The following is a 25,096-nucleotide window of genomic DNA, read 5'->3' as shown; positions in this document are numbered from 1 at the left end:
TACCTTAGGTGGAAGTGTTGCTATTAACTCAGACAAGTAGTAAAAATAGAATTATGTGGAACTAAATCACAGCATGGTTGGGGTTGGAAGGGACCTTAAAGACCATCTAGTTCCAGCCATCCTGCCGTGGATGGGGACTCCTTCTATGAGATTTCCTCAAAGCCCCATCCAACCTGGCCTTGAACTTCAGGGATGGGGTTTCAACAACTTCTCTGGGCAACCTGTTCCAGTGTCTCACTGTAAACAATTTCTTCCTCATGCCCAATGTAAACTTACCCTCCCTCAGTTCAAAAACATGACATCTTTTTCTGTTACTACAGGCTCTGGTCTCTCTCTCTCTTATAATCCCTTTTCATATAATGAAAAACTGCAGTGAGGTCTCTCTCCAGAGCCTTCTCTTCTCCAGGCTGAACAACCCCAACTCTCTCAGTCTTCAGCAGAGAGGAGTTCCGGCCCTCTGACCATTTTCGTGGCACTCCTCTGGACTTGCTCAAACAGGTCCATGTCTGTCTTGTGCTGGGAACCCCAGAGCTGGATGCAGCACTCCAGGTGGGGTCTCACCAGAGCAGAGTAGAGGGGCAGAATCACCTTTCATGCCCTGCTGGCCACGCTGGTTTTGATGCAGCCCAGCATACAGTTGGCTTTCTGAGCTGTATGTGTGCATTGCTGGGTCATGTCCAATTTTTTACCCACAGTTATTCCCACGTCTTTCTCCGCAGTGCTGTTCTCCATCCATTCATCCCCCTGCCCATATTGATCCTGGGTACTGCTCTGACCCAGGAACAGGATCTTGCATTTGGCCTTGTTGAACCTTATGAGTCAATGCAATGGAGTCAAAAAATAAACTGGTAAATGGGTCAGCCAAATTGAAAATATATTCGGTTGTCTTGCAAAATATTTTCAAGGCATTTGTTGAATTGACAGGAAAAAAAAAAGAAGGGATTTTTTTTAATGCATTGTTAAGTATGTTTAGTACTATTGACAAGAACTTTACCAAGGGATCTTCCATGTAATGTTGTTTTGATTCTCTTGATGATACACTTTTTAAACTGTCTGGATTTATTTTCTTATTGCTTGTTAAGTCTCCTGTTATTCCTCTGTAGGTAAGAAATCTCTGCTACATGGTAAGCAGGAGAGAGAAACTGAAGTTGTCCCACAGTAAAGTTCATGAACAGGTCTTCAACTTGCAAGTTCAACTCATTAATCAGGAAATGGCTGCAGGTAATCATATAAACGTAAAATATGTATAAATCCTGCCTGTATTTAAACTAAAACAGTGTATTCTCTTTATGTTCCTGCTTAGTGCCTTTAACATGTAAAAATGTCTTCAAGAATTTTCTTCAAGTACATAGTCAATAAAAGTAGCAACACAGAGAGAACTCTTAAATTGCTTAAAATATTTGCTTCAATATTTCTTTATTTTATGGCTCTTTCTGGGTATTTGCCTATTGCTTATCAATCAGTGTGGCATCCAGGTAGCAGAAATGAGCTGGTGGTGATCTCCAGGTTTGTGCACCCTTGGGTTGCTGGTCCGTGGCACTGGTTCCCCACAGCAAGCTCTGTCCTGCTGGTTGGTTCTCCAGCTGAGAAAGCTTTTTTGCTTGCTGTCAGTAGTTGGTTTCTTCAGGCAAGAGAAAGAGTTGACTGATGGGAATTGCTGCTGCTCTCCTGTGCCTTCATGAGCAGCGCAGGTTTCTTAGCTTGCCATCTGCAGTTGCTCTCCTTCCTTCAAAAAGAGTTCAAGTACTCTGGTTATTAATAGTGACTAGTAACTGTTTAGGAATGCCGAGGTGCCAAACCCTACTCTGCCCTTCACATTTACAGCAACTTTTTAAGATAAGGAACACAGTATTTGGAAAGAGGAAGAGAGTATGCATACCAGTGTAATTACTGGGGTTTTTTTAATAGGAAAGGCAGCTATTTTCCTGTGTGAAATTAAGATCTCTCTGGTCTTTCAAGATACATACTTCACCAGTTTAGGGTGAAGTCTTTGTGCTTTTTTTCTCTGCTCCTGAAATGCTGGTAGGTTTCATTAGTACTGATAAGGTAGGTTTTTTTAAACTGTTTTAGCTCAGACTAGTACTTCGTGGAAGCACTGGCACTCTGAAGCTCCTTGCTTTTGTGCATAAATGCATTTTATTAGAAATGTCTACTAAGTTTACTCTATGTCTTTACAAATACAAGTGCTTTTTTAATGCTTATTATAATAGCTTGATACTTTGCAGTGGGTGCTGTATGCATGTATTATCGTAAATAACTCATATGTCGAGGTAAAAATTTTAGACTTTTAAAGCTTAGAGAATTTTATAATACAAAGCAGAGAGTTGAACCAAGTCCAAATTGAAACTCAGTTTGAAGCATTGTTTTTTCTTCATCCAAAACTGAATATGAACTTTTTTTACAGCTTTGTTGGAACAACTTCAGTCACATCTCAAAACTGGTTCAATTCGCTGGCTTAAAGCCCCGTAAAAAGGGCACATTGTTGTTTTTAGTGGAAGTATTTAAATGCTTACCTAAATTCCAAAGTGGTGGATAATTTGGAACAGTTTGGTTTTCCCAGCTTCTCCTTAGTGTCCTAAAATAATTTCACAGTAATTATTTGCAAATGCTTCTTACTGTTGCATCACCTTATAATGGCCTATAAAACTTGTTACGGGTGACAAAAGAAATTACTGTTTTTAAAAGCGCCTTTTTTCTTTTTCTTCTGCTTTCTTGTCTCTTTCTCCTGTAGGCCATACCCTGACAAGTGCACTAGAGAACACACTGTTCTACCCACCTCCCAGGATCACCCTCAAGTTAAAAATGCCCAAATCAGCATTGGGAGACTGCAAAAATAACTCGCTGAAGCCTGGCAACAGACCGCTTTCTCCTGACAACAACAGCACTGTTTACAGCAAACGGAGTGTGCCAATGTCAAAGGAATCGTTCGAAATTAAAGCAAAATCTTATGCCAGGTATCAGCACGACAGCAGAAGTAACGGGTTGCTGGCAGGGATTGGCAAGCCTCGGAGCGAGGCAAAGGATTCTGGCCCCACGCAGCTGATGGAGTTTCACCGGGGCCAGCCATCCGGGAAGCCTTTAGCACTCCAGGCTGCTTTGCATGGACAGTCTTCCATTGGGAATGGGCGGGTGCAGCAGGAGAACTCAAGGCTGGTGTCCAAATCCAATGGTCTGATGGGCAGGGCTGGAGATGTGAGCCAGAGAGACAGCTCCAGCCAGACGTCCTACGAACAAGAGTCCGTGCTCACGGCTCACTTGGCCAGCCAGAGTGGATTCCGAAAATCCACCATAGAACATTTCAGCCGGTCCTTTAAAGAGGCTACCAACAGTCTGGTGAGGACCACGGAAGATCTCCGGTGCTGTGAAAAGCCAACGAGAAGACTTGCAACGAAAGATCGCTTGTGGAGCAAGCAGACACTTGAAGGTGCTCCATACCAGGACAATGATGGGTACTGTCCTGACTTAGAGCTGAGTGACTCTGAAGCAGAAAGTGATGAAAACAAAGAGCAAGTGAGGTTAAGACGAAGTAGCTCAGAGAGAGAAAGCCCAAGTAAGGACTTTGGAAGAGATTGTCACAATAGAAACAAAAAGAATATGATATCTCACAGTTCGGTACAAAGGTGATTAGAAGCCCCCACGGGGTAATTCAGCCTTTATGTATTCCAGCGTACCAGTGCAAAGCTCAGCATCAAAAGGTTCCAGAAAATAGTCTAGGACCTATGTTAGGAAGAGCTGCAGTAGGGGATGGGAGAGGGGAGAGAAATCAGAGTAGTTTTGTTCAACTGTGAATTGGTTTGCAGTCTTTGCAAGGTTAGCTCACTTATCCACAAAGTCATGTGGAAGTCGTGTGTTTTATCAGAGTGTAACATCTGGGAGAGCACAAGGTGTTAATTGTGCAAAAATTCAGGAAACTGCTTCCCCCTTGCCAGCTTAATGTGCGAGGCACCGTGTTCATGTGGAGTCAGTCTCATGGTGGTGGACAGGTTTTAAAGAAGTCCTTGCTTTGCTCTAACATGTTGCAAGAGACTGCAAACGGAGACACTGAAACTGCGTTGTTACGGCAGCTGCAGTATGGCTTTGATCCAGCAATGCACTTGCGGATGTGTTAGGAAGTTAAGCATGTGAGAAGTCCTGCTGGTTTCCCCCGGGAACGTTTGTGCTCAGATATCCGAGCACATGCCGATGTGCTCTGCTGGATCAGGCCCAAAGTGACTACTAAGTGACGATCCCCTTCTGCAGGAGGCTTCGAACTGCAGTGGCATTTGCGGGCTCCCTGCGGAGGGCGGAAGCGGGCGTCGCTGGCGCTGCCAAACTCGCTGACCTCTAGATGTGCCCCCATTCCCTGCTTTTGCTGAAGGTTGTGTTTCTCTTCACAATAATTCGCTTATTTTGTAAATATACAACTTCTAGTACTTCAGTTTTTTTAATCTCTGTACATAGATGCTTGTTGTGGGATGCACTTGTAAATATTTTACCCAGCTAACAAGTACAGATGGCTAATTTTGTGGATAGTGTTTACAAAAGTAGATGTACTACTTCAAAGAAAAATGCTATTTGACTCTTACATTTAGGCAATCACCGGTGATGCCAGGTTCCTCTTGAAACTGAGATTTCATATCCAGAGGTGTTTTTACCTGGTATTTTTAAAGTCAGCTGAATTAGAAATAATTTTAGCTGAATTTTTTTTTCAGGTGCAAATTTTCAACCCTAGTTGCCTGAACACAGGCGTAGGAGCCTTCTGGCATCTAGGTCTGTAAAATTCTAGCCAGTCATCATTTGGAGTATGATGGTTTAATTAATTATTTTTTTTTAAATTGCTTAAAATCTACTATTTTATTACACTGCTTTTCAACCTCTGGATCAGTTGCTGTTTCCCAGTCTAACACATCTTTTGTGTGTCCTTTAAAATCAGCAGTTGTTAAATAGTCGTTAAATTTCAGTCAGTACTGACTGAGGAGTCGAGAAGGGAAGGGAATGAATCCCTTTCTGTTTGTTTCAATGACAGGGATTTTTGTTTGAATGCAAACTAACTTCTTGTTTTACAGATGGTGTTGTGTTGATCAACAAAGCAACTGCACTGTTTTTCTCTGAAATGCTGTACATTTCATAAACACACAACATCCTCTGTCCCCACATCACTGGCTGAAACGGCCCATAGGTAGTGTAGGGCAGGTCATATAGCTCTGTTGAGGGCTCAGTTTTGTCTAGAAACAAAAGGTGTCCCCCCCACAGTGAGGAGATGGCTATGCAGCATCTGAACAGCAACTCATTTCGCTTCATGGTTTTAATTTATTGCTTTTAGGTTGGGAAATGGCAACGACATTTTCAGATTTGTTTTAAACTTTGAAATCTCCCTAGTTGCAATAGGACTAGCAGGTCAGGGGCTGGAGGACTCTTCAGTAGTGAAATAATAAAAAAAAGTATACTTGGCCAATCTGCTCTGTTGGCTTCATGCATCTTAATTTTTTTGTTTTTTTTTTTACTTCTTGATTTTATGTATATTTGTGTAATTGATCTTTCTAGAGCTGTATCTCCAAAATTATTTCTTTTGGTGTAAATATGCAGTAGCAATTTAGGTTTCCACATATTTTATTTTAATGGGAAATGCTTTGTGTTCTAAGCCATGGGTCATTCAGAATAAGTAAACAAATGTCTGTTCATTTGTATTCCGGTTCTGATTCTCTTAGTTCTCCTTCAATATTTATTAGTAATCCTCTCTCACTGGCCATGAAATTTTACGAAGCTTTTATTGGGAACACTTATCTGGGAGGTCAGCAAAGTGTTCATGTTATTTTGTGGCTGGAAGCATATGACAGAAGAGAGAGGAAAATGGTGCTTCAGCAAAACTCAGCGTTTCTGCTCTTCTGGGGTTATCAATTCAGTTGTTTCCAGTCTGGGCAATGGTTTTGCTAATTTTTACATTATTTTAATAGACATATGAAGGAGCCCTTGGTTATGTAGTTCTCAAGTATTGTCCCCAAAGTGCATTTGCTAGTTTTTATTGTGCGTTCGGTGGCTAACTGTTTGAAGTATTACCTCTTAACCTTATTTGTCAAATTTTTTTTGTGTTTTTGCATTTTGTTTTATATATATAAATATATATATATTCAATTTTCCAATATGGACTCGGTCTTTTTCAGATGTCCCCTTTTTACAAGTACTTTTTCATTAAATTATGAAACTGCTAACAATATTTTCATTTGTTGTGATTTATTCAGGGCTTTACCCTCTGTGTCTGGCAGGCTGTGAAACTCATCAGTACTGTATCCATCAGGAGTAAATTATTTCTGCAGATTTGGCAATACTTTAATAAGTTAAGTATCCAGGAAAACCCTTCCCCTTCAGCCTCCCAGAAAAGAGTCGCTGAGCACTAATTTGCTGTGCAAAGCAAATAGTGCAAGCCTGGCTTTTGTTTCTGCCTAGCTGAGCAAATGTAACAGACCATTTGCTGCCCTGGCCTCACTTTTCAATGTATTTGCTTATGCTGTAGTATGGCTGGTTTTCCCTGCTTGGACAAAGTGAGTTACAGAGGAAGAGCCGTAGCCAGGCCTTCTGTCTGATCCCTCTTGTAACCCCGCAGACGTGTGCAGCTGAACGCTCACCAGCCCGCTGTTGCCATCTGCGTGCAAAGGACAAAGCAGGGCGAGCAGGTTCCTGGGCTCGTGTCGGCTTCTTGTGGGTTTTACCCGACCTTTTGCTGTAGTTCCCCCTGCTTCCACAGGCCGGTGCTGTGAGGTACCTTGCTGGCACAGGGGAGCTGCTCCCCGGCCTAGAGCAGGGAAGAAGGCAAAACGAGAAGGTGGAGAGAAAGGTGCTGGGGTAGCTGCACAACTGATCCCATAGCATCCCTCCTCTGCCTGGCTCTGCAACAGGCAGCCTTCAAGAAGGATGGGATTTGCAATGTGGGTGTTGCAGGCAGCAGTGACCCTCCTGCTTCTGCAATGGGTCTGGCAGCAGCAGAGTGAGTCAGAACTGAGCAGCCAACAACACACTTCTGGACTGGCTTAAGGACTGGAGTGACTGAGCAGGTGGCCCCAGGCAGGCTGGAACTGGAGCTGGAGAAAGCTTGGGTGAAATGGAGCTCAAGTCCCTCAGCTGAAAAACAAACAGGAGGTAAAAAAAGGGGGAAAGGCAATAAAGGTGCAGATAGAAGGGAAGAAAAACCAGGACTAGGAAGAAGCAGTAAGCATTGGACTGCCAGTTGTTTTTCAGGACCAAGATTTCTTCTTCCCTGAAGACATCTTGCAACAGATACCAGCAACGGACTTCCTTGTTTTGACTTTCTGACTGGTGGCTTCTAATTCCCTCTGCACATACAGTCTGCTTGTGGCTGGGATGTGGGAAAGACAGGGCCAAGGAAAGAGATTGGTATCCATTAATTTGGAAACAGCTACTATTGGTTTGTAGAGTCTTTTCATATAACTGTGGTTATTTGTTGATGGTAACGTGGCTAAGGACTAACTGGGGCTGCACAGTGGCTCTGAGCACCATCATTTCTGCATTTATGTTTCTGCCCTGAAAGAAATGTTTCTCAGTTGTGTATATAACTTGTGGAATGTTTCCTTTGCACCATGAATCTGAAACCATAGAAGGACAAATGACAAATGTTTAGCTATTCCATGTAAGCCTGAAACATTCCCTTGATTTCAGTGTGGTACATCTGGCTATCTGGCCTGGATGTAGAGGCTGTACTGCAGACGCATGATGTGTATCTGATACCTGGGAGGGACCCAGTGTTCAAAGCCTGCCTCTGTGAGCTGTGAAGATAATCCAGCGAAACTACTCATTTTGATCGTTGGGAATTGTGACGATCCCAGTACTTGTAAAGGTTTAGCACTGCAGGGAATTGACACATCTGTTAGGAAAACATGCTTTTGATGCGAATTAAGGAACAAAAGCTGCTTGCACAACCTGGGAGCTTGGCATGCAAGGGAAAAATACCGGGGATGGGCAGAGATGGAAAACAATAGAGTGCCTCAATGCAGCTTCCTTAGGAAGAAGTGAAGACACACAGACTTCTGGGCTCTGGTTTCATGAGAGATGCCCTGCCTACTGCTGCTTCTGAACCTTCCTTTTACACCAGCTTCATGGCTGAACAGACTTCTGCCACTCCTGGGGTGCAACTCTGCAATACGTCCCTCTTGCAGAGATGATCCTGTGATGACTGCTGCCAGGCTCTGCTTCTAAGTCAGCACATCTAGCGGGATGTGACCGGTGGATTAAAGTGACTGCAAGCACAGCCTTCTGAAAGAAAATGTTACATAGCAGTTGGGTAAGTTGTTTGAAAACAGCAGATGTGCATGCCTATTTCTGTTCCTCAAGTTAACCCCCTCTGCAGAGAGCTTGGATAAATTCGTGTGACCACGTGGTTGTAGAAGGAGAAGCAGCCTCAGATAGTTGCTCATTAGTTTCCCTGCCTCTGTGTGTGCAGCTTCCAGATAATCTTCCTTTTTCCAGTAGGCTTCTTTTGTCTGAGACAACCTCCTGGATCCACTTTGCCCTGCCCTTTCTCTGGGACTCTTCTTTTGTTTCAGGCTGGGCAGACCCTCTCTGCCTTCCGTTGCTTTCTCAGCAGCCCTGGAGCTGGGTATCTGCCTCGCCTTGGCTGCTTTATCTGATACATTGTTTTAAATCTCTGGGTAGGCTCCATAATGACACCTTTATGGTTTATTTTGGCTTAAACATCCTGAAGGCATTTTTTCCGGTTTCTGCTGTGTTTCCTCAGATGCTGCTCCACCCACCCTAGCCCCAGGAAAGAGCACTGGGGAGCAAGACACAAGTTGTATTGTGACAGTTCCATAACAGTTCCAGAGTTGTTCTGCTCACCAAATCAGTGGGCCAGTGTCCTGAGGAAGAATTTAAAACTTAGCACAACAGCAACGTAAAAGGAAGATGCCATCAAGAAATCTCTTGGTCATCTGAGAGCTCTTGAGCTTGTGACAGACTTCAAGAGTAGTACCTGTAACAAGAAAAAAGTTAGATACCCTGGGAACTGCAGGCCCTAGTGAGGGAATGAGTCATCTGAGGGGGAAAAACGTCTCTCAACTAGCCCACCCACTTCACCTGAAACCACGGTGTCTGGTTGCATTCCTTTGTAGTTCCTTATCTCAGAAGGGTGGTGCTGAGTAGTTTGGGAACCCCTGTCACTGGCATTTTAGGCTCCATTTGCATCTGGTTGAATGGAACCTGAACAAAGTGCTTTCCCTCCTTAAAACTAGCTCAGCTATTGTTCTGTTGTCTCCTCTAAAATGAAGTACGGGCATTATTTTATCCTTTTCCTGATTATTCTACAACAAGCCAGATTATCTCTCCTTGTTAAAGGAAGCACAGAGGCCTAAAAACTGGATGAGCCAGGTGATGCAGGTACTAATAAGCAAGTTGTAGTTTACACTCGTTACAAATGGCTAGTACATAAACCAGACTTTCCTCAAATTGTCTGGTTGATCATCTTAAATTAGGCTCGGAGAAGTCACCGTAAATCTGCAGTTAATTTGAAATTTATTTTTGATTAGGCCAGAAAAAGGATTTGCATGCCTGTAAGCTGCAAACACTGGAAGTACTGTTGCTAAATCAGTTATTTGAATGAAAGATGCTGCCTTTCCCTGAAGTCCTGGCTCTGTTGCATGACCTCTGTTGTGACTATAATTTTGCAGCTGCTGTAGCACATATCAATGCTCTTTTTTTTTTTTATCCTGAGGCAAGCAAAATGCAAATCCAGGTCACATGGGATACAGAGAGCAGAAAAGTAAGGCATTAATGAAAAATGTCTTGGCTGCGCTCCACTGAAGAACGCTTTCTGAAGCACCCTGTTGCCCAACTGCTCCCGGTGCAGAGCGGAGGTCTGGAGAGGCACAGGCTGGGAACTCCAGTTTTGTGAGGCAGCTTAAGGGAGCAGAAACTTGCACCTGTTGGTGCTCCCATGACAAAGAAGTTGGAGGTGCACCTGTAACATTGTGAGGGTCTTGATGAAGCACTGGGGGGGCTGGCTGCAGTGGAAAGGATCACACGTTCACTTACAGCATTGTATTCTTAAGTGAGAGATGCTTTTTCATGAGCCTGTGGCCAGTACAGAAGGAATTTGCTGAAAGAAGTCTGTGTAATGAATTGTAATAAGTACAGGGCACAATTGTCATTTTTGTGAAAACTAGTCTTGTGTAATGAATTGTAATAAGTACAGGGCACAGTTGTCATTTTTGTGAAAACTAGTCTTGAAAGGCTAAATACTTCAGTATGACTTCATGGTGATTTGGTGCAATCCTTTGTAAAAAAGATTCCCTATTTGAGATTCTTAATCCATTCTGCATTAACTTGTGTGACAGTGGTAAGTGTTAGACACATAAATTAGTCAATGGGCACAGGTCTGCTGGTGCCACCTTCTCCCAAGCAGACATTTGCAAATGGGAAAATGGACTGCTTTGGCAAATGTTTTATGTTTAAATACACAAATATGATCATCCAGGCTAGTAAACAATTAAACTTCTCAGCAGTTTGATCTCTCCTGGACCTACTTGTTGCTTGCTAACAAATAAAACTTGATCTGGACACACAAGCCAATTCCAAGAACTGTATTTGGCTGCAAACAAGTGCACAGCAGTGCCAACTATTGCTTTCCAGCCAACTGATTGCAGTGACTGATTTTGTCTTTCTCCCTCTGCTCTTGCTCAATGTTTTTTGCTTGTCCCTCCATCTGTGCACCCCCAAATGCAGTATTACCTGCTAGTGGAGAATTCCCATGTGTCCACTCTGGTTGCCCCAATGGATTTAACCGGTTTGCTCTGAAGTAGTGGCTCCTTGGGCTCCCCTGCCCTTGGCGCAGTCCCCGCTCTCAGCTGCACCTCGCCCATCTGCAGAGGAGGCCTGACAGACTCCATACTCGGAGGCAGCTCTTGGGGCACAGACATCTGACTGTGGCATTTGCACTTTGTACCAGCTGTGGATAAGGCCTAGAGCCCTCCCAACTTCAAGCAGGAAGGAGGACTAACAGTAGTAAAGACGAAAGGTGAAGGAAAAAAGATGAGGATTGCTCTAAAGATGAAGAAATAACAGGATCAGGCTCATAAAAGGAGAGAAGAACAACTTCAACTTTCCAGGAATGAGCAGAAGTAAAACCCAGTCTCTATAGCGCCTGAAATAGTCCAGCACCTCTTCTTGCCTACAGTTGTTGAGGGTGGGGGGATTTTTCCATCTCTGTGGTGCTCTGGGCTGTTCTCTAGAACTACTGCGCATTTCCTGACTGGCAAGAAAGGTAATGGCTTCTGGCAGGCTCAGGGAACCTGCAGGCTGGGGGAGGGCTGTGACTTCACCCTACAGGGCCTCCCACATCACAGATCTACTCTTTGTGTTCTTCATGATTGTAGGTAAGTAAGAATTCTGCTTCCCTGCTCCCTGCAAAGCAGGTGGAGTAAGTGTACGATGCGCACTACCATGTGGAATAAGTGCTGAGCTACCAGCGTGCCCTTTGGAAGCCACAGAGGTGCTGTGTAAGCTCCCTATCAGTCAGATTTGGAGGCCACACAGTAGACTTTGTGGCTGTGCTTCAACAGTGGGAAGTTCCCAGTGGGGAAGGCGCAAAGTAGCACAACCTTTGGCAGCCACCTCTTCTGTGCTCTTCTCTCCCACAGTAAACTTGTACTGGCAGAAGACATCATCTGATGCTCTCTGTGAAGGCACCCCAACCATGGATTCCTCCCTGTTCTACCTTTCAGCGAGCGTGGATCAGCCATTACAGAGAAGACAAAGCAGGGGTGCTGTCCTATGTAACTAGAGACCCAAGCTCAAAATACAAGGCACAGAGTGTGTGTTGTAACCTAGCACTTACAGAAGCTGTTAATTTTCTCCCAAGGTGTGTGCCAGCACACAGCTTGTTTTGATGCCTCCAAACCATGCTGGCAAATGCCTAAGTCAGCAAGGAGCAGAGAGATTGGTGAGGTGGGTTGAGGGTGTATCTCCTATTGCTGCTGGATTCAGTAAGCTCTTGCATCGTATCCCAAATGGCCTTGTAGTGTGCAAAGACAATGGGAGAGCAGTAAATGTGGCTAAGCTTTGTAAGAAGCAATAATTGTTCTTCCTTGTAGTTAATGAATTCTTTGCATGCATTTTTTAAAACGTCTGCATCTTCTTTCCATGTTGTAAAATGTATGGAAAAAAAGGACAGAGATGTGACACTTTTTTTCTGGATGTTTTTCTGTGTTGGCTGTTGCTAATAATTTGCTTGTGTCAGGTCTGAGATGAAATCCTGCTATTTGTTGTACAGGCAGCAGTAGGACAGAAAGAGAAATTCAGTGCTAAGCACAGAAGGAATGCCATGGAAGCCTATAAAATAGAAGTCTTAACTGCTCAGATAAAGCCACAATAAGTTAATAAATATCACATCAGTGCTCTATCAAAAGAAGCGTACATGAAACACATGTTGGTAAGGTCATGTAGCCCATGAACTTTCCAAATATACCACTACTAGAAAAAATTGTGACCAAGTGACGCCTGGGCTGTGAGCACCTGCTTTGTGAATAAAGGCAACCAAATAAAAATATTCAACAGGTGATAATTGCCAAGAGGGTGTATGATAACAAAGAGATAAATCTGTAAGAGGAGCTTTGTGGGGACTACCTCCTAAAAGACCATGCTGGATGCTTTGTGCTCACTGGTGTGCAGTACCCCTTGAATAATGGGGCTGCTACATGAGCTGGAAACCAAAGTCTGGATGGGGGAGAAGTGAGTTTTGGAGCAGCTTAGTTAATTCTGGTTTGTGGGGACACAGCAGCAAGCCAGCCTGTGCCTGCCTTGTGCTCCTGAGTTTCCAGGAGGAGACACACAAGACACGCAGCAGTGAGCCTGAAGCCACTTGATGTCACTGATCCCTATGGGAATCACCAACTCCAAGTCAAAAGGCAATATGTCATAGGATGCTGAAGAGGAGACCTGAGATATAAGATGTACCCACTGCTTTAAAACTTGAGGCCTGGGAGCCGTAGTGGCCATAGCACAGAGATAAGCAGGCACAACAGAGAACTGTATCTGCAAATTTTGATGCCAGCTGTTTGCCTCGTGGCTTTGAAAGTTTTTGAGACTATACAGCACAGGGAGTAAAAGAGGGCACAGCATGCTGAAGGGCCAGGATTTCTGGATAAGCAAGGTGCTGCTGCAGGAGCTGTTAAGGTTCCCTGATGCTGGAAGCCAGGGCCAAGGTTCTGTGGCAAGAAGGCAAGCAGAAACCAGGCCTTTTGGGAATCAGCCTCTCTGGGGGCTGAGAAACCTGGGCACTGCGGTGGGAAACTTCTCCCTCTTTTTCCGCTCTGCAGTTCTTGGAAGCGGTGTGGGGGGGCGAGCCGCTGCTGCTTGAGCAGCCGCCCCCCCTCGCTCCCGGGGCTCGCCGCGCACGGAGAGGAGGATCCCGAAGAGCCCGGCAGGAGAGCCCGGCCCGCGGGGGGCCCGCCCCTGGCCAGGGGCCGCTTGCCGTGTCCGAGCCCGCTGCAGGAGCGGGGCGGGGAGCGGGCACGGCCGGGGCGTGCGGGGGGCGCGCTTTGTTATTACGAGTTACCTGTATTTCTTGGTGTTCCTCTTCCCTCCCGCGTTCTCAGGCAGGTACCTCGGTACAAACACACTCGTGAGTGTACATGACACGGCGGCACACGCCGTGCGCCCCAGCAGCCGGGCGTGCGGGGGCGGGCCCGCCGGCAGAGCGGCCTTTCCCTCCCTGCGCCCGCACGCACCCCGCGATTTAATTTTTTCCCTCCTTTTTATTATTTTTATTATTGCCCCCTTTTTTTCTTTTTTTTTTTTTCTCCCCCCCCATTCCCGTTCGTTGGTCTCCGCAGGCCGTGGCGGGCCCGGGGGTAACACGCGGTGACGATTCCCTCCGCAGGCCATGTCGTCCGTCAGGATCGAGTGCGTGGCCAAGGAGGGCTGCAGGATCGCGGAGTCGCCCGTGTGGGACGAGAAGGAGGGCGCGCTCCTGTACGTGGACATCACGGGTAGGAAGGTGTGCCGCTGGAGCCCGGTCACCAGGCAGGTGCAGGCCATTCCTGTGGGTAAGGAGCCGCTGGAAAACCCCCTCTGTGTGCGGGAGCTGCGTGTTGTGTCCCTTGGCAGCTGCACGGTGCTCAGAGCTGGAGACCTTTTTCTACAGCTGGGGTTTCCCAGGCTGCCAGCACACTGGGACTATGTACAGACACTAGATACAGACCAGAGGTAGCTCTGGAGACTTCCCCTATGATTTTGTGCTACTGGGTTATGTTTGATCTATTTCTTTTTCCTGTAAGTTGTCCACAACTTGCTCTCTTTTGTTCCCACTTTGTCCCAGAAGTAACACTCTTCTGTTGGTGTTTATAGTAGTTCTGATTTGAATGATTAATGCTCATAATATTTTCTCTATTGAAAGATTTCCAAAAACGATTTAAGAAGTTGATACTTTTTTTAAGGTAATGGTGTCATCAGCTACAGTCTCAGTGGTTTGAGTATTTATTCCAGAAAGGAAGAGATATGCTAACTCTCAGAAAAAAAAGGATTGCAGATTTACTGCTGGATGTGATAAAGTAAATATTTGTGTTGGGAGACAGCTCCTTAAGTGATTTCAGTACAATTTATTATTTTCTCATGTTCAGTAACAGTTGGTGAAAATCAATTTTGCCTACCTGTAAGCTGTTCTCATTATTCACTAGAAACTGATCTGAGCTTATCTGCCTTTCAAATTACTGTAGTTTCCCATTTTAGGATGAGAGAAGGCCTGATACTAATTTTGGAAGAGTTGCTTCCCAAACTTTCTTCCTCTTAGTTTAGCTGAGGGAGTGTGCTTCTTCTTGCCTTTCCCCTCAACTTGATCTGCTCTCAAAGGTGTAATCTTTTACTTGCGGCCTCTAGAGATGTGGAAGGGAGAGCACACCACATTTTATTGTTTCCTCTCTTTAGTAATAAAATAGTTATGGTTAATAGCTGTGCCTTTGGGAATGCCATGATTAAAAGACAAAAAACAAAACAACCCAACCCCCAAACAATTAAAGAATGCCATGTGATTATAGTAGTGGGTCTCCTAAGTAGAAACGAAGAGAGAAATTATTTATTATTATGCTTATAGAGAATTACAACGACCCCATGCTTAGAAAAAATTTCTAATGTCCTTTTTGACTCCGCAGGGGAAACATCGTAAATGCATAACTGGGCCTGGAGGGGAGACCTTATAGTCAGTTTTCTCTTGGGCATAAGATGGTGCTGCAAATCAATCAGTTCCTGCAGGTGCTGCTTTAACAAAGCCCTCCGGGGTCGCAGCAGACTGAGCTGGATGCATGGGCTGAGACACTGCCTGTGCTATGTTTGTTCAGTGAGCAGTAGGGTGGCTGCATCCTCATGCATCCCTTTCCTCTGGGGTGCTTTGTCAGGAAGGTAAGGGAACGTTCTTGTGGCTGTAGGGGCACCTGGATGTCCAACACCTCCAGTGGACAGCCGTGCTTCGGGGCTGCTCCCCCCAGGGTGGGAGGAAGGCCCTGGGGGCTGCCCAGGTGGAAGGTGTCCTCTGAGCCATGGCCCCCAGCTTTTTCCTGGGAGAGCAAATGTAGACTTGCACTCCCATGCTCTGCTAGGAAAGTCCCTGCCACTGATACAGACAGAGAACCACTTTTATTAGTGTGGTTACTTGGCAATCCAAAGACCAGCAAAATTACTCTGTGTGGCAGGTGCCACACATGGCTGAGGGCACTCTGCTGCCCTCTGTCCTGGCACGGGAGGGAGGAATGGCACCTCAGTGTAAATGAGCCCAGACCATCAGCAGCCTCAGCTGCTACGGCAGAGCTTGCAGTCCAGGTGTGCATCTCCAGTGCTGGGGGCAAATAGCATTTGGGTTTCTGTCATGGTGGTACTGCTGCCAGGCCTCCAAGGGAAGGGGCATCCTGACCCATGAGCAAACAGCTGGAAAGGAGCAGTTCCTCTTAGTACCTAGTGGTGACTGGTGGTGGTTGTAAGTGTTTGTGAAACTATTACCTAATTATACCCCTGCAAAGCCATAAATACAAGAAATGTTTCAGTTTTAAATTTAAAAATTAGCAATTAGTCCCATGTATAGAAAATAATATGCCAGATTTTGTTGCCCTGCCTAAAGTTATTACTCCCTATATTGTATCTGATGTTAGGCTTTTACAGAAATGTTATCTTCACGCTCACTGGGGTTTTTTTTTACTAATTCCTTTATAATAACCTGCAATTGAGGTTTTATGCATAATAGCTCAAGTGAGTGTAAACTAATCTGGAGCATTTACTAGTTTTCTGTTTTGTTTTAGCTCTTGGGAAGTCCTGCCACTCTTGGTGTGTTTTTGGTGCTGCTGGAGGTTTGTGCAGCACAGCAGAGTGTGGTTGGGGGGGGTGTCTCTCCTGCCCACTGTGTCCTGTCCCAGTGCAGAGATACCCTGCCTCCATCACTGCAGGGCTCATTTATGCAGGAGCTGTGCTAAATAAACACAGTTGCTCTAGAGCTCTTGTGGCAATTGATTTTTCCCTTGGAGAGGGGGGAACCCACACAGTAAGCTATTGTAAAAAGTGTATGTTCCTGTCCCCCTTTTTATACTTTTTTTTTTTTTAAATTCAGCTCCTAGCTCAGCTAGGTGCTGGTAATGATTATAGCCCCTGGTAGCAGTGGTAATACTCAAGTTCATATGACATAATCTGTTTCCATGTATTTAAACATCAATTTTGTTGGTAGAAAAGTAGGTTGTTTCTCTTGCCTGTGGTTTCACTGAGTTCAGGTTGCATGTCTAAAGTGGGCAGAAGAGAAATATCTCTTCACAGCACGTCCCACTTTTCAATTTCACCCTTTTTCCAGATGCTCCTGTGAGCTCCGTGGCTCTCCGGAAGTCTGGGGATTATGTCATCACCCTAGGAACCAGGTTTGCTGCTTTGAAATGGAAAGAGGAGCTGGTAACCACCATCACTCAAGTGGACAAGGATAAAGCAAACACTCGATTCAATGATGGGAAGGTGGATCCTGCAGGGAGGTATTTCGCAGGTATGCTGCAGGCTCTTCCTTCCCTCTGGTGCTTGCTGGGTTTTGGTGATAACATGCAATGATCAGTCATAGCAAGTTTTCCTTCACAGTTAAGTGGTGGGGATTTTTTGTTGTCTTCAAAAACAGAGTTCAATCCCATTTACAAATCTATTTGTATCACCTGGGCACTATCTAATCTGGACTATTTTGTTTAAAAGAGGCCGACTATTTGGAGCCTGCCTAGTTTAAGATACTGGCCTTGCCTCTTCCCTGTCAGCTACTTGTTTTTTGAATACTGGAAGGGTGCCAACAGAAAATACTTTTCTAGTGAGAAATTTATTATACTGTGTGGTTTGTTCTTCATAAGTCAGAATTTTATTTCTAAAAACTAAGGGACCATTCATCCTGGAGATGAGAAAGCTCAGGGGATCTTACCTGTATGTATAAGTACCTGACTGGGGAGGGAGTAAAAAAGATGGAGACCAGACTCTGCTCAGTGATGCCCACTGAAGGACTAGAAGGAGTGGGCACAAACTGAAACTCAGTCAGTTCTGTATGGATGTAAGAAAATTCCTTTACTGAGGATGATCAAACAGTGGAACAGCGGTTGTCCAGAGAGACTGTGGAGTCTTCATCCGTAGAGATCTTCAACACCCAACACTGATGGGAGGAATCTGCAGTGTCTGACCCTGCTCTGAGCAGGGGGTGATCCTGGATGATCTCCAGAGGTGCCGTCCAGCCTCAGCTGTGATCCTGTCCTCCTGTTTTTTAAAACACCATTCTGTGCTCCTGCTGTGCCGTTCAGTCCCGAGGCTTACCTTAAATTGCATTTACCCAGCCTCTCCAGAGCTGGTCTCGGCTGCCAACTTCAAGCTGCAAAGATGAGATTTGCTTTAAAAGAGGCTTTAGTGTAAGACTCATTCTGAGGGAGGAGGTAATTTTTTTCCACTCTCTCAGCTCTACAAGACATCAAGATTTATTGTAACTTAAATGCTGGCCACACCTGTCATAATATACGAATGACTGAATACAACATTTTGCAGTAATCATGCTGCACACCATTTCTGCCCCAAAAATGTTCAACAAAAGAACAAAAGCTGTGTTTTGTCACCTTCTGCTAAGAGCAAGCACTTTGAAAATGCACCTTTTCCTTTTGACTCAGTTTCTTCCTTAAATTTCAGAAGCCATCTTCACTGCTCCCTTCTATGCTGTCAGTGTGATCATCATCATAGTGAGGGACTGCCCCCAGACCTGGAGGAGAGTCCATTCACTCTGAACCTGCTTCCTCCCCTTTTGCTCTTCACAGGTACAATGGCAGAGGAGATTCGTCCCGCTGTGCTGGAGAGACACCAAGGCTCTCTGTACACACTCTTCCCTGACCTCTCAGTGGTGAGGCACTTTGACCAGGTGGACATTTCTAATGGGCTGGACTGGTCGCTGGATCACAAAACCTTCTTCTACATTGACAGCTTGTCCTACTCGGTGGATGCTTTTGATTATGACCTCCAAACTGGAAAAATTGGTATGAGTGGTTGTATTCCAAAATAATTGTTTGTGCCTAAAGATTGTGATATTTGTTTCTGCTCTGGTTATTACACAGATGATGAGAGCTTTGGGAGCACTTATCCAGAAACCTCTTTAGAGCAAAACAACAGAAGACATATTAACATCTGTCTGTGCCTGCGTAGGCTTCTGGCTCAAACCAGTCAGGGTCGTTTGGTAATGCTATAAAGTATTTAAATTGCGTGGCAGTTTGAGTAGTAATCTGTACTACTGTTACTAAACACAAGGCGTATCTGATCTTCCCATGTGAAAAGGACAAAGTGTATCTCATCTGTCTGTTCCTGTGGCTGCGTGTTTCTTGTTACTGGCAGCACAGGCAAAGTGACAGCAAGCTTGTAGTCTTGTGCAAAACCTCTGCCAGCTTCTCTAGATATTTTTTCACTCTTCACCCTGTTTTGTTTTTTAAAATATAAGCTATTAAATGAAGATTCTGCAGAAAGAACAAGGCAACAACAGTAGCAGTAACTCAAAGCTTCCTTCATTAGTTTAAAACAACACAACGCCTTAAGGGTTTCTACAAGCTTGGGCAAAAGAAAAATTCAGGTGACTTGGACTAGTAATTTGCTTTTGAGTACACGGGCTGAGGTATTTGCATTAAAAGAACACAGCCAATTTGATGTTTAGCTTTAAAACTCTGAATTTAAAGTAATTTTGGATGTAGCACCTTGTCCTAATGATTCTCTGCTATGGCTTACAACTGAGTTTTTCCTTAGGAAATAGGGTATTTCTCTCTCTCACTCGTTCTTGCTCACTCTCTGTGGGCAATCTGAAAATCCCCAGGAGCAAAAAGGAAACTCATTAAGAATATTGCTGCATATGAGAAACATTGAAGTTGTCAGAGCATGAAATAAACAATGTTGGAACGTTGGGTTTAATTTTATTTAATAACAGTGGTAAAAGTTCAGATAGAGTTGTTTGTTTTTAGGTTGATAGTATGCCTTTGAAATTGATGCATTTCCTAACTCTGTGTTTATGTAACCTCTCAGTTTATAGATCTGAAGGTCAGTTTTGTGTTGGAACAGTGATTATTGGCATGTTCCAGCAAACTGTTTGAAAAGTCTCCAGCTGGAGCAACCCATACCTGAAATTATTCAAACTGCTTTTAGAACAAGCAATTAATCTTATGAATATATCTAACATTAATTTATTCAGTTATTCATTTAATATTGCAAGTAGGGAACATGAGTGGTGCACTAGAAATGAATGCCAGAAAAAAGGATTATACTTTCAATGGATAGAAACTGACCCACAGGCTTTCATGCTGAGAAACAACTGTCTCGGGAAACAAACAGGCCAGCAGACACAATCTACTTCTTTCATGGGAAAAGAACTCAGGGCCTCAGCACAGCTTTTGAAAATAATAATACAAATAACTCTGCTGGGCTGTAACTGATAAAAATTTTAACAACTGTTTCACTCAGTTCTGTGGTTTTTCTAACCTGCAGGCAACCGTAGGAGTATATACAAACTGGAAAAAGAGGAGAGCATTCCTGATGGGATGAGCATTGACACAGAAGGAAAACTCTGGGTAGCTTGTTATGATGGTGGGAGAGTGATTCGCCTTGACCCTGAGACAGGTAAGTCCTTGCAAAAGATGGACTGGAATTTTGTGCTAAACAAAACAAAACAGGTGGAAATAAAAACAAGTGAGAGGTGGGGCTTTTTTCCCTTCACAGAAATGGTATATCTGCTCTTTTTTAAAAAACTGTGGGGTTTTGTTTTTTTTTTTTGCTTTTTATTATTACTTTAAACGATTTTATGTCCCTGCTCTCAAAAATTACCTTTGTTAATAAGTCTCCTTTGTTCCCAGCATCTGTTGTGTTGGAACGGATAAAGTCGCTAAGGAGATCATCATTCTACTTGTGAATTGTTTGAGTTAGCATCCTATTGCATCCTCCAAAATTAAGACCAATGTTTACCTCTTTGATAAATGGGAAAGATGACTTAAGCCATTTTTGAGTCTTGTTTCTTCAGCTTAGTGTATTATTTTGGGCAGCCTACTGGATTTTATTACAAGTCCCACAGGACACTGATGCCAGCAACATATTTTTTATTGTTGAAAGTTATTTACACGATCAATTTTGCAATGAAATGATCAAAAAATGTTTAATGAATACCACAGCATTTTATCATTCCCGCAGTAATGTCTTGGGTGTGCCCATTGTCTGAGTGTGTCCTTCATTGCTGGTCTCATTTGGACTCCAATGATGTGCCAGGGATGATTTACTCTGGGTAAAAAACACATGTAAAGCACTTAAGGGAAACTGAACCACACTGGCTAGAAGGGGCCACTGGGTGAGAATGGGAGCGTGATTTTGTCAGATCCCAGACAGCACAAGTTTGCATCATGCAGCAGAAGAGCAACTGCACTGGGGTGCATCTGGAGTCTAGTAGAAGATTTGGGGTTTTGTGGGACTGTGGATTCAGGGACGCCAGTGCCTCGTCTGCAGCACACAGCAGAGCTGTGTGTGCACACGTGCATCAGCCTTTCTTCTGACTCTGCTGGAAACCTTTACTTGAGGCTCAGACTGTGCTTTCCCCCTCACCTTTTAATCTGTACCCATCCAAAGTCTTGCTAACCTGTGGGACTTCTGTTCTGCAGAGTATGCACCCCAGTGCTGGGGTGCTTCCTTCTCCTCCAGGGGAAGGAAGCTCCAGATGGGAGATGCCAGCAGTGCTTTGGCTTGTTTCTGGACCCACATCCTCTCACTTTGGTGGGCAGAGCCCTCCTTGGTGACATCCACCAGCCCTCTGAATACCGTTCTGGAGTATTAGACTCAATCATTTTTCCTCTCTGTTTCACTGTTTCCACCTTTTTCCTCCCTGGCCTTTTTTATTTCTCCCTGACCTTTTTTTTCCCTCCCTTTTTCCACTTGTTTTCCTTTTCCTTCTCCCTTTTGGGGGTGTTTTCATATGGGAAAGCTAGAGGCAATAGTGTCCATAAGCAGATGCACAGGGATAGTAAGAATATTGATGGCAGAGTACATATCCCTAATGCACTCCTAGTCCTTAACTATGCTCACAGATGGATGAGATACTGATGTGTTGGTAGTGTGTTTCTCAGTGTGTTTCTCTTCCATGAACCTGTTCTGTCTCCCCCCTCACCCATGCCATAGCACTTGCAGGGAACAGTGTTATGAAGTTTCACAGGATAAATGTCCGTGTCAAAAAGAGCCACCTTTTTTTGTGACTGTCTCATGCTTACCTGCCCTCTCATGCTAGCATTTTAAAGTAATATCTAAAATCTTCAATTTGCTGAATTCTGAATGAATTGTCATTATTTAGGGAGATAACACAGACAGGCTTGAAGAGAATTCTCTGAAAGCCTCTCTTTTAACGCACAATAGCCATTAAGTGTGGCTTGAATGGCTGTCAGCCAGTTGCAGATACATTCACTGATAAAGAGCTCATCTAAAGCACGTGAGGGATTTTCAGGTTTCAATGATAACAAAGCCTGGACTTTGTTTTTAGGGCAATGGGACGAGGAAACTTGTTTGTTTGGCATCTTTCCTAAGTAAGGTTTAGAGGTTCAGAATGAAACAGCTTTTTGGGTCTAGGCTTCTGTAGCAGAGATGGCTGCTGCCTTTAGATTGAGGGTGTGCTACAGGGAAGAGCTGATGGCTGATGCCATGGGGTTTGCAAATGACTCAAAAGGGATGTCTAACTTACATGTTATCAAGTCTTGTTGTACCTTCTGATCACTTAGTGACCTGCTAGTTTTATTCTTTTAATTAGAATCCTAGACCCATTAAGGTTGGAAAAGACCTCTAAGGTCATCGAGTCAAACCATCAACCAGCACTGCCAAGTACACCCCTAAACCGTGTCTTTAAGCACCACATCTACATGGTTTTTAAACACTTTCAGGGATGATGTTTCCACCACTTGCCTGGACAGCCTGTTCCAATCCTTGACAACCCTTTCAGTGAAGAAAATTTTCCCTAATGCCCAGTCTAAACCTCAATTAAATATTTTACAGTTCTTCCTAATGATTGTTTTTAATATCCTTTGATTTTTATAGTGTCAAAAAGATTTGCTACATTTGTCTCTTCTATAGAGGCCAAGCACAGAGTAATACTTCAGATAGATTGTAGAACATCCAGGTGCAGATTTTCTTGGAACTCCAGGGAGACATTGCTCATCTCAGAGCTTTGTAAATGATACCTTCCAGGCTGTTATCCACTGAGAGCACTCTACAACTGCAACCAGTCTATCCCCTGGTCTTTGGGGCTCATGCCTCTTTTCCTACAGTTCATTTTTTTTTTTTTGTTTTGAATGCCCTTCCCACTCACTTTCTCCCAGACTTGGTGTCAAGTCAATTTCTAGGGCTCCCAACATCAAAGTTACTTTCCTGCTATTTCAATACATCACTAAAGTTAGTTGCTGTAAGGGGACCAAGCCCTTTACATATGCAGTTGGGAGGACAGAAAAATGACACATTTTGTAAGGAAATTCATGTGCTTTAGCATATTTCTAGAAAGAGAAACTCACAGGTACATCAAATAGGCATAATGGGAATAGGCTCTTACTGCCCAGGATTAGGAGAAATTTTGGGAAAATCTGCTGTAAGATGTCTCAACAAGCCTTCTGGTTAGGGCTGGAGGAGATCTGTTCACTACCGTCATTAAGACCATAGCTGTTTGTTGGCATAGTAAGTGCGTAGTATTATTTATGGTAGCGCTAGTTTCTTGTAAACATCAGACATGTCCCATGATCTCTATTTTATGGAAGCTTGATTTGAAAGACTATTGGAGTTTCAGGAAAAACTTCTAGGAATTAATCTTCCTTAACTGCAGGCAGTAGAGGTGTAGCAGGAGGTTCGCCTCAGTAATGCTGCACGAGGTCTGCTCGCTCCAGGCTGCCTTTGTAGTTAAAAGTAGAAAAGTCAGCAGGTCTAGGGTGTGATTCATGTGACCTGTTTTAGAGAGGAATCCTATCCCATTTCCATTGACTGCATGGACAGCCTAGATGACAAGCTCAGATATGTGTCTGTGCTGTGGATGTTAGTGCTTAATTAGAGGACAGACTGGGTTTGGAATGGGATTTGTCTGTGATATCTGAAACTTGTCAAACAATACATGATCAACAACAGGGCTCACAGAAGTCTGGTTTCTCCCTGTCTTGGTGCTCATCAGTCAGGATGGGACGTCCCCCAGCCCTGATTCCCACTTCTGCAGAACACCTGGCTCTGCAACAGTTATTTGCAATAATTTGTTTAAATTTCTTGATGTAAGTAGACAAACAGGAAACATCATGTGTGCTTTCCTTCAGGAAAAAGACTCCAGACTGTGAAACTTCCAGTTGACAAAACAACTTCCTGCTGTTTTGGAGGAAACGATTATTCAGAAATGTATGTGACTACTGCCACTGATGGGATGGATAAAGAGTGGCTTTCACGGCAACCACAGGCTGGTGGGATTTTCAAGGTGAATGATACTTTCTCCTTTCGTTTTAGAAGGCCATTTTTTCACTCTTGATTTTTTCAGGTAGCAAAGCAGTTGGGAGTGGTGGGAAGCTGGAAAAAGATAGCTGTTAGGACACTGATCATATATGTTAAGCTATTTGTATTTTTTGTTCCTGTTGTGGAAGGTTAAATGCATTTAGAGATTTGAAGATACTTTGGGGTTTAAACTTCGTAACAATGCTGATAGTGCAAATTTTCTGTGCAATCATCTCTTTATACTTCTCCCTCTCCCAACACTGTTTGCATTTTCTATTTATTATGGAAAGGATGGGTAAATACTTACATGTCTTAATCAGTGGCAGATAAAAGCATCTGCTTTTATTTACTTTCTAGTTAATTATCACAAAGTTATCTCTTTAAACATTTGTTCTGCTGCGATTTGTTTTAAAGCTCTGCTCTTGTCTGTGTGTGCATGCCGAAGGTTACATTGTGAACTGCAGAATTAAGGCTTAGCAGTGTCTAAGAGAAGAGGCTTTTGGGGAATGGACTCTGGCCTGTGATTACTGAGCTTTAGAGAAAAGAGCATGCATTGAAATTCCTAGCTGTGATAAGCTGATGGGTGCAAAATATAGTAGGATGTTACGTTGGCGGACACAGTCCTTTTCTCAGTTAAAGAATGTCTAGTTGTGTAAGGAAAGCAAATGTCTGATAATGGTGAATTATTGCTCTAATTTTTTTTTTTTTCCCCTCTGTGTTTTAACAGATAACAGGACTGGGGGTGAAAGGAGTTCCACCATATCCATTTGCAGGTTAAATACACACTCTTCAGAAGGGATTAGAGAGGGCTGACATAAGCAAGACAAGTGTGAAGGTCTTATTCTGGTGTTCAGCATCTTTGCTTTGAAATCATGACACCATTATAATATTTCATCAGGAAAGGATGAAAAACTACTGAAATACATGGAATATTTTAAAACTGATCTTTTTTTCCCCTTTAAACTTACTTTAAATATATGATGGTACTTTTACTGTTTGCTAAAAAGATTGTCATCCTAATAAGCTACTGTTGTAATTCTATTTTATGATTAAATAATATTTTAATATCTTTTTATTTCGTATTCTTCTGTCTCATTTGCAACTTATGTTATATTGTTTTACTGATTAA

General features: G+C 43.7%; 2 protein-coding genes and 1 long non-coding RNA gene across 9 annotated transcripts in view; 2 read left to right on the top strand and 1 right to left on the bottom strand.

Moving 5' to 3' along the window:
- Positions 1 to 6,193, top strand: part of JADE3 (jade family PHD finger 3) — a 65,816-nt gene extending 59,623 nt beyond the window's left edge. For all 4 annotated transcript variants that reach the window (XM_048324551.1, XM_048324534.1, XM_048324543.1 and 1 more), the window contains 2 exons: positions 1,104 to 1,221; positions 2,732 to 6,193. In XM_048324551.1, the coding sequence (XP_048180508.1) occupies positions 1,104 to 1,221; positions 2,732 to 3,624 (1,011 nt within the window). In that variant the 3' untranslated portion in view covers positions 3,625 to 6,193. The remainder of the gene's footprint in view (positions 1 to 1,103; positions 1,222 to 2,731) is intronic.
- LOC125336260 lies at positions 1,138 to 13,708 on the bottom strand. 2 transcript variants are annotated; one of them, XR_007207714.1, is made up of 4 exons: positions 13,538 to 13,708; positions 8,827 to 8,959; positions 2,514 to 2,575; positions 1,138 to 1,726 (listed from the first exon to the last, which is right to left on the bottom strand). It is a non-coding gene; the product is annotated as an uncharacterized LOC125336260 (long non-coding RNA). The 2 variants fall into 2 exon arrangements; XR_007207713.1 differs by lacking the exons at positions 1,138 to 1,726; positions 2,514 to 2,575 and having other exon boundaries at positions 5,448 to 8,959.
- Positions 13,479 to 25,042, top strand: LOC125336242 (regucalcin). Of its 3 annotated transcripts, none has more exons than XM_048324595.1 (7): positions 13,479 to 13,577; positions 13,862 to 14,027; positions 16,805 to 16,987; positions 18,273 to 18,488; positions 19,975 to 20,106; positions 23,799 to 23,953; positions 24,695 to 25,042. In XM_048324595.1, the coding sequence occupies exons 2-7, from the start codon at positions 13,865 to 13,867 to the stop codon at positions 24,743 to 24,745; spliced, it is 900 nt and encodes a 299-aa protein (XP_048180552.1). In that variant the 5' UTR covers positions 13,479 to 13,577; positions 13,862 to 13,864; the 3' UTR covers positions 24,746 to 25,042. The 3 variants fall into 3 exon arrangements, with proteins under 3 accessions (XP_048180552.1, XP_048180560.1, XP_048180566.1); XM_048324603.1 differs by having other exon boundaries at positions 13,537 to 13,603; XM_048324609.1 differs by having other exon boundaries at positions 13,564 to 13,581.
- Positions 25,043 to 25,096: the final 54 nt, after the last annotated feature.

Source organism: Corvus hawaiiensis, chromosome 2, assembly GCF_020740725.1.
Source record: "Corvus hawaiiensis isolate bCorHaw1 chromosome 2, bCorHaw1.pri.cur, whole genome shotgun sequence".
Classification (NCBI taxonomy): Eukaryota; Metazoa; Chordata; class Aves; order Passeriformes; family Corvidae; genus Corvus; species Corvus hawaiiensis.
Note: the sequence above shows the minus strand (reverse complement) of the source record. Positions and strands in the feature narration are given on the sequence as shown.

Excerpts from the sequence above, each read along its gene's own strand:
- LOC125336242 (XM_048324595.1), top strand. The coding sequence starts at position 13,865 with ATGTCGTCCGTCAGGATCGAGTGCGTGGCCAAGGAGGGCTGCAGGATC. Across the intron at positions 14,028-16,804 it reads GGTGCAGGCCATTCCTGTGG|ATGCTCCTGTGAGCTCCGTG; the intron begins GTAAGGAGCCGC and ends CCCTTTTTCCAG. Across the intron at positions 20,107-23,798 it reads TCGCCTTGACCCTGAGACAG|GAAAAAGACTCCAGACTGTG; the intron begins GTAAGTCCTTGC and ends GCTTTCCTTCAG.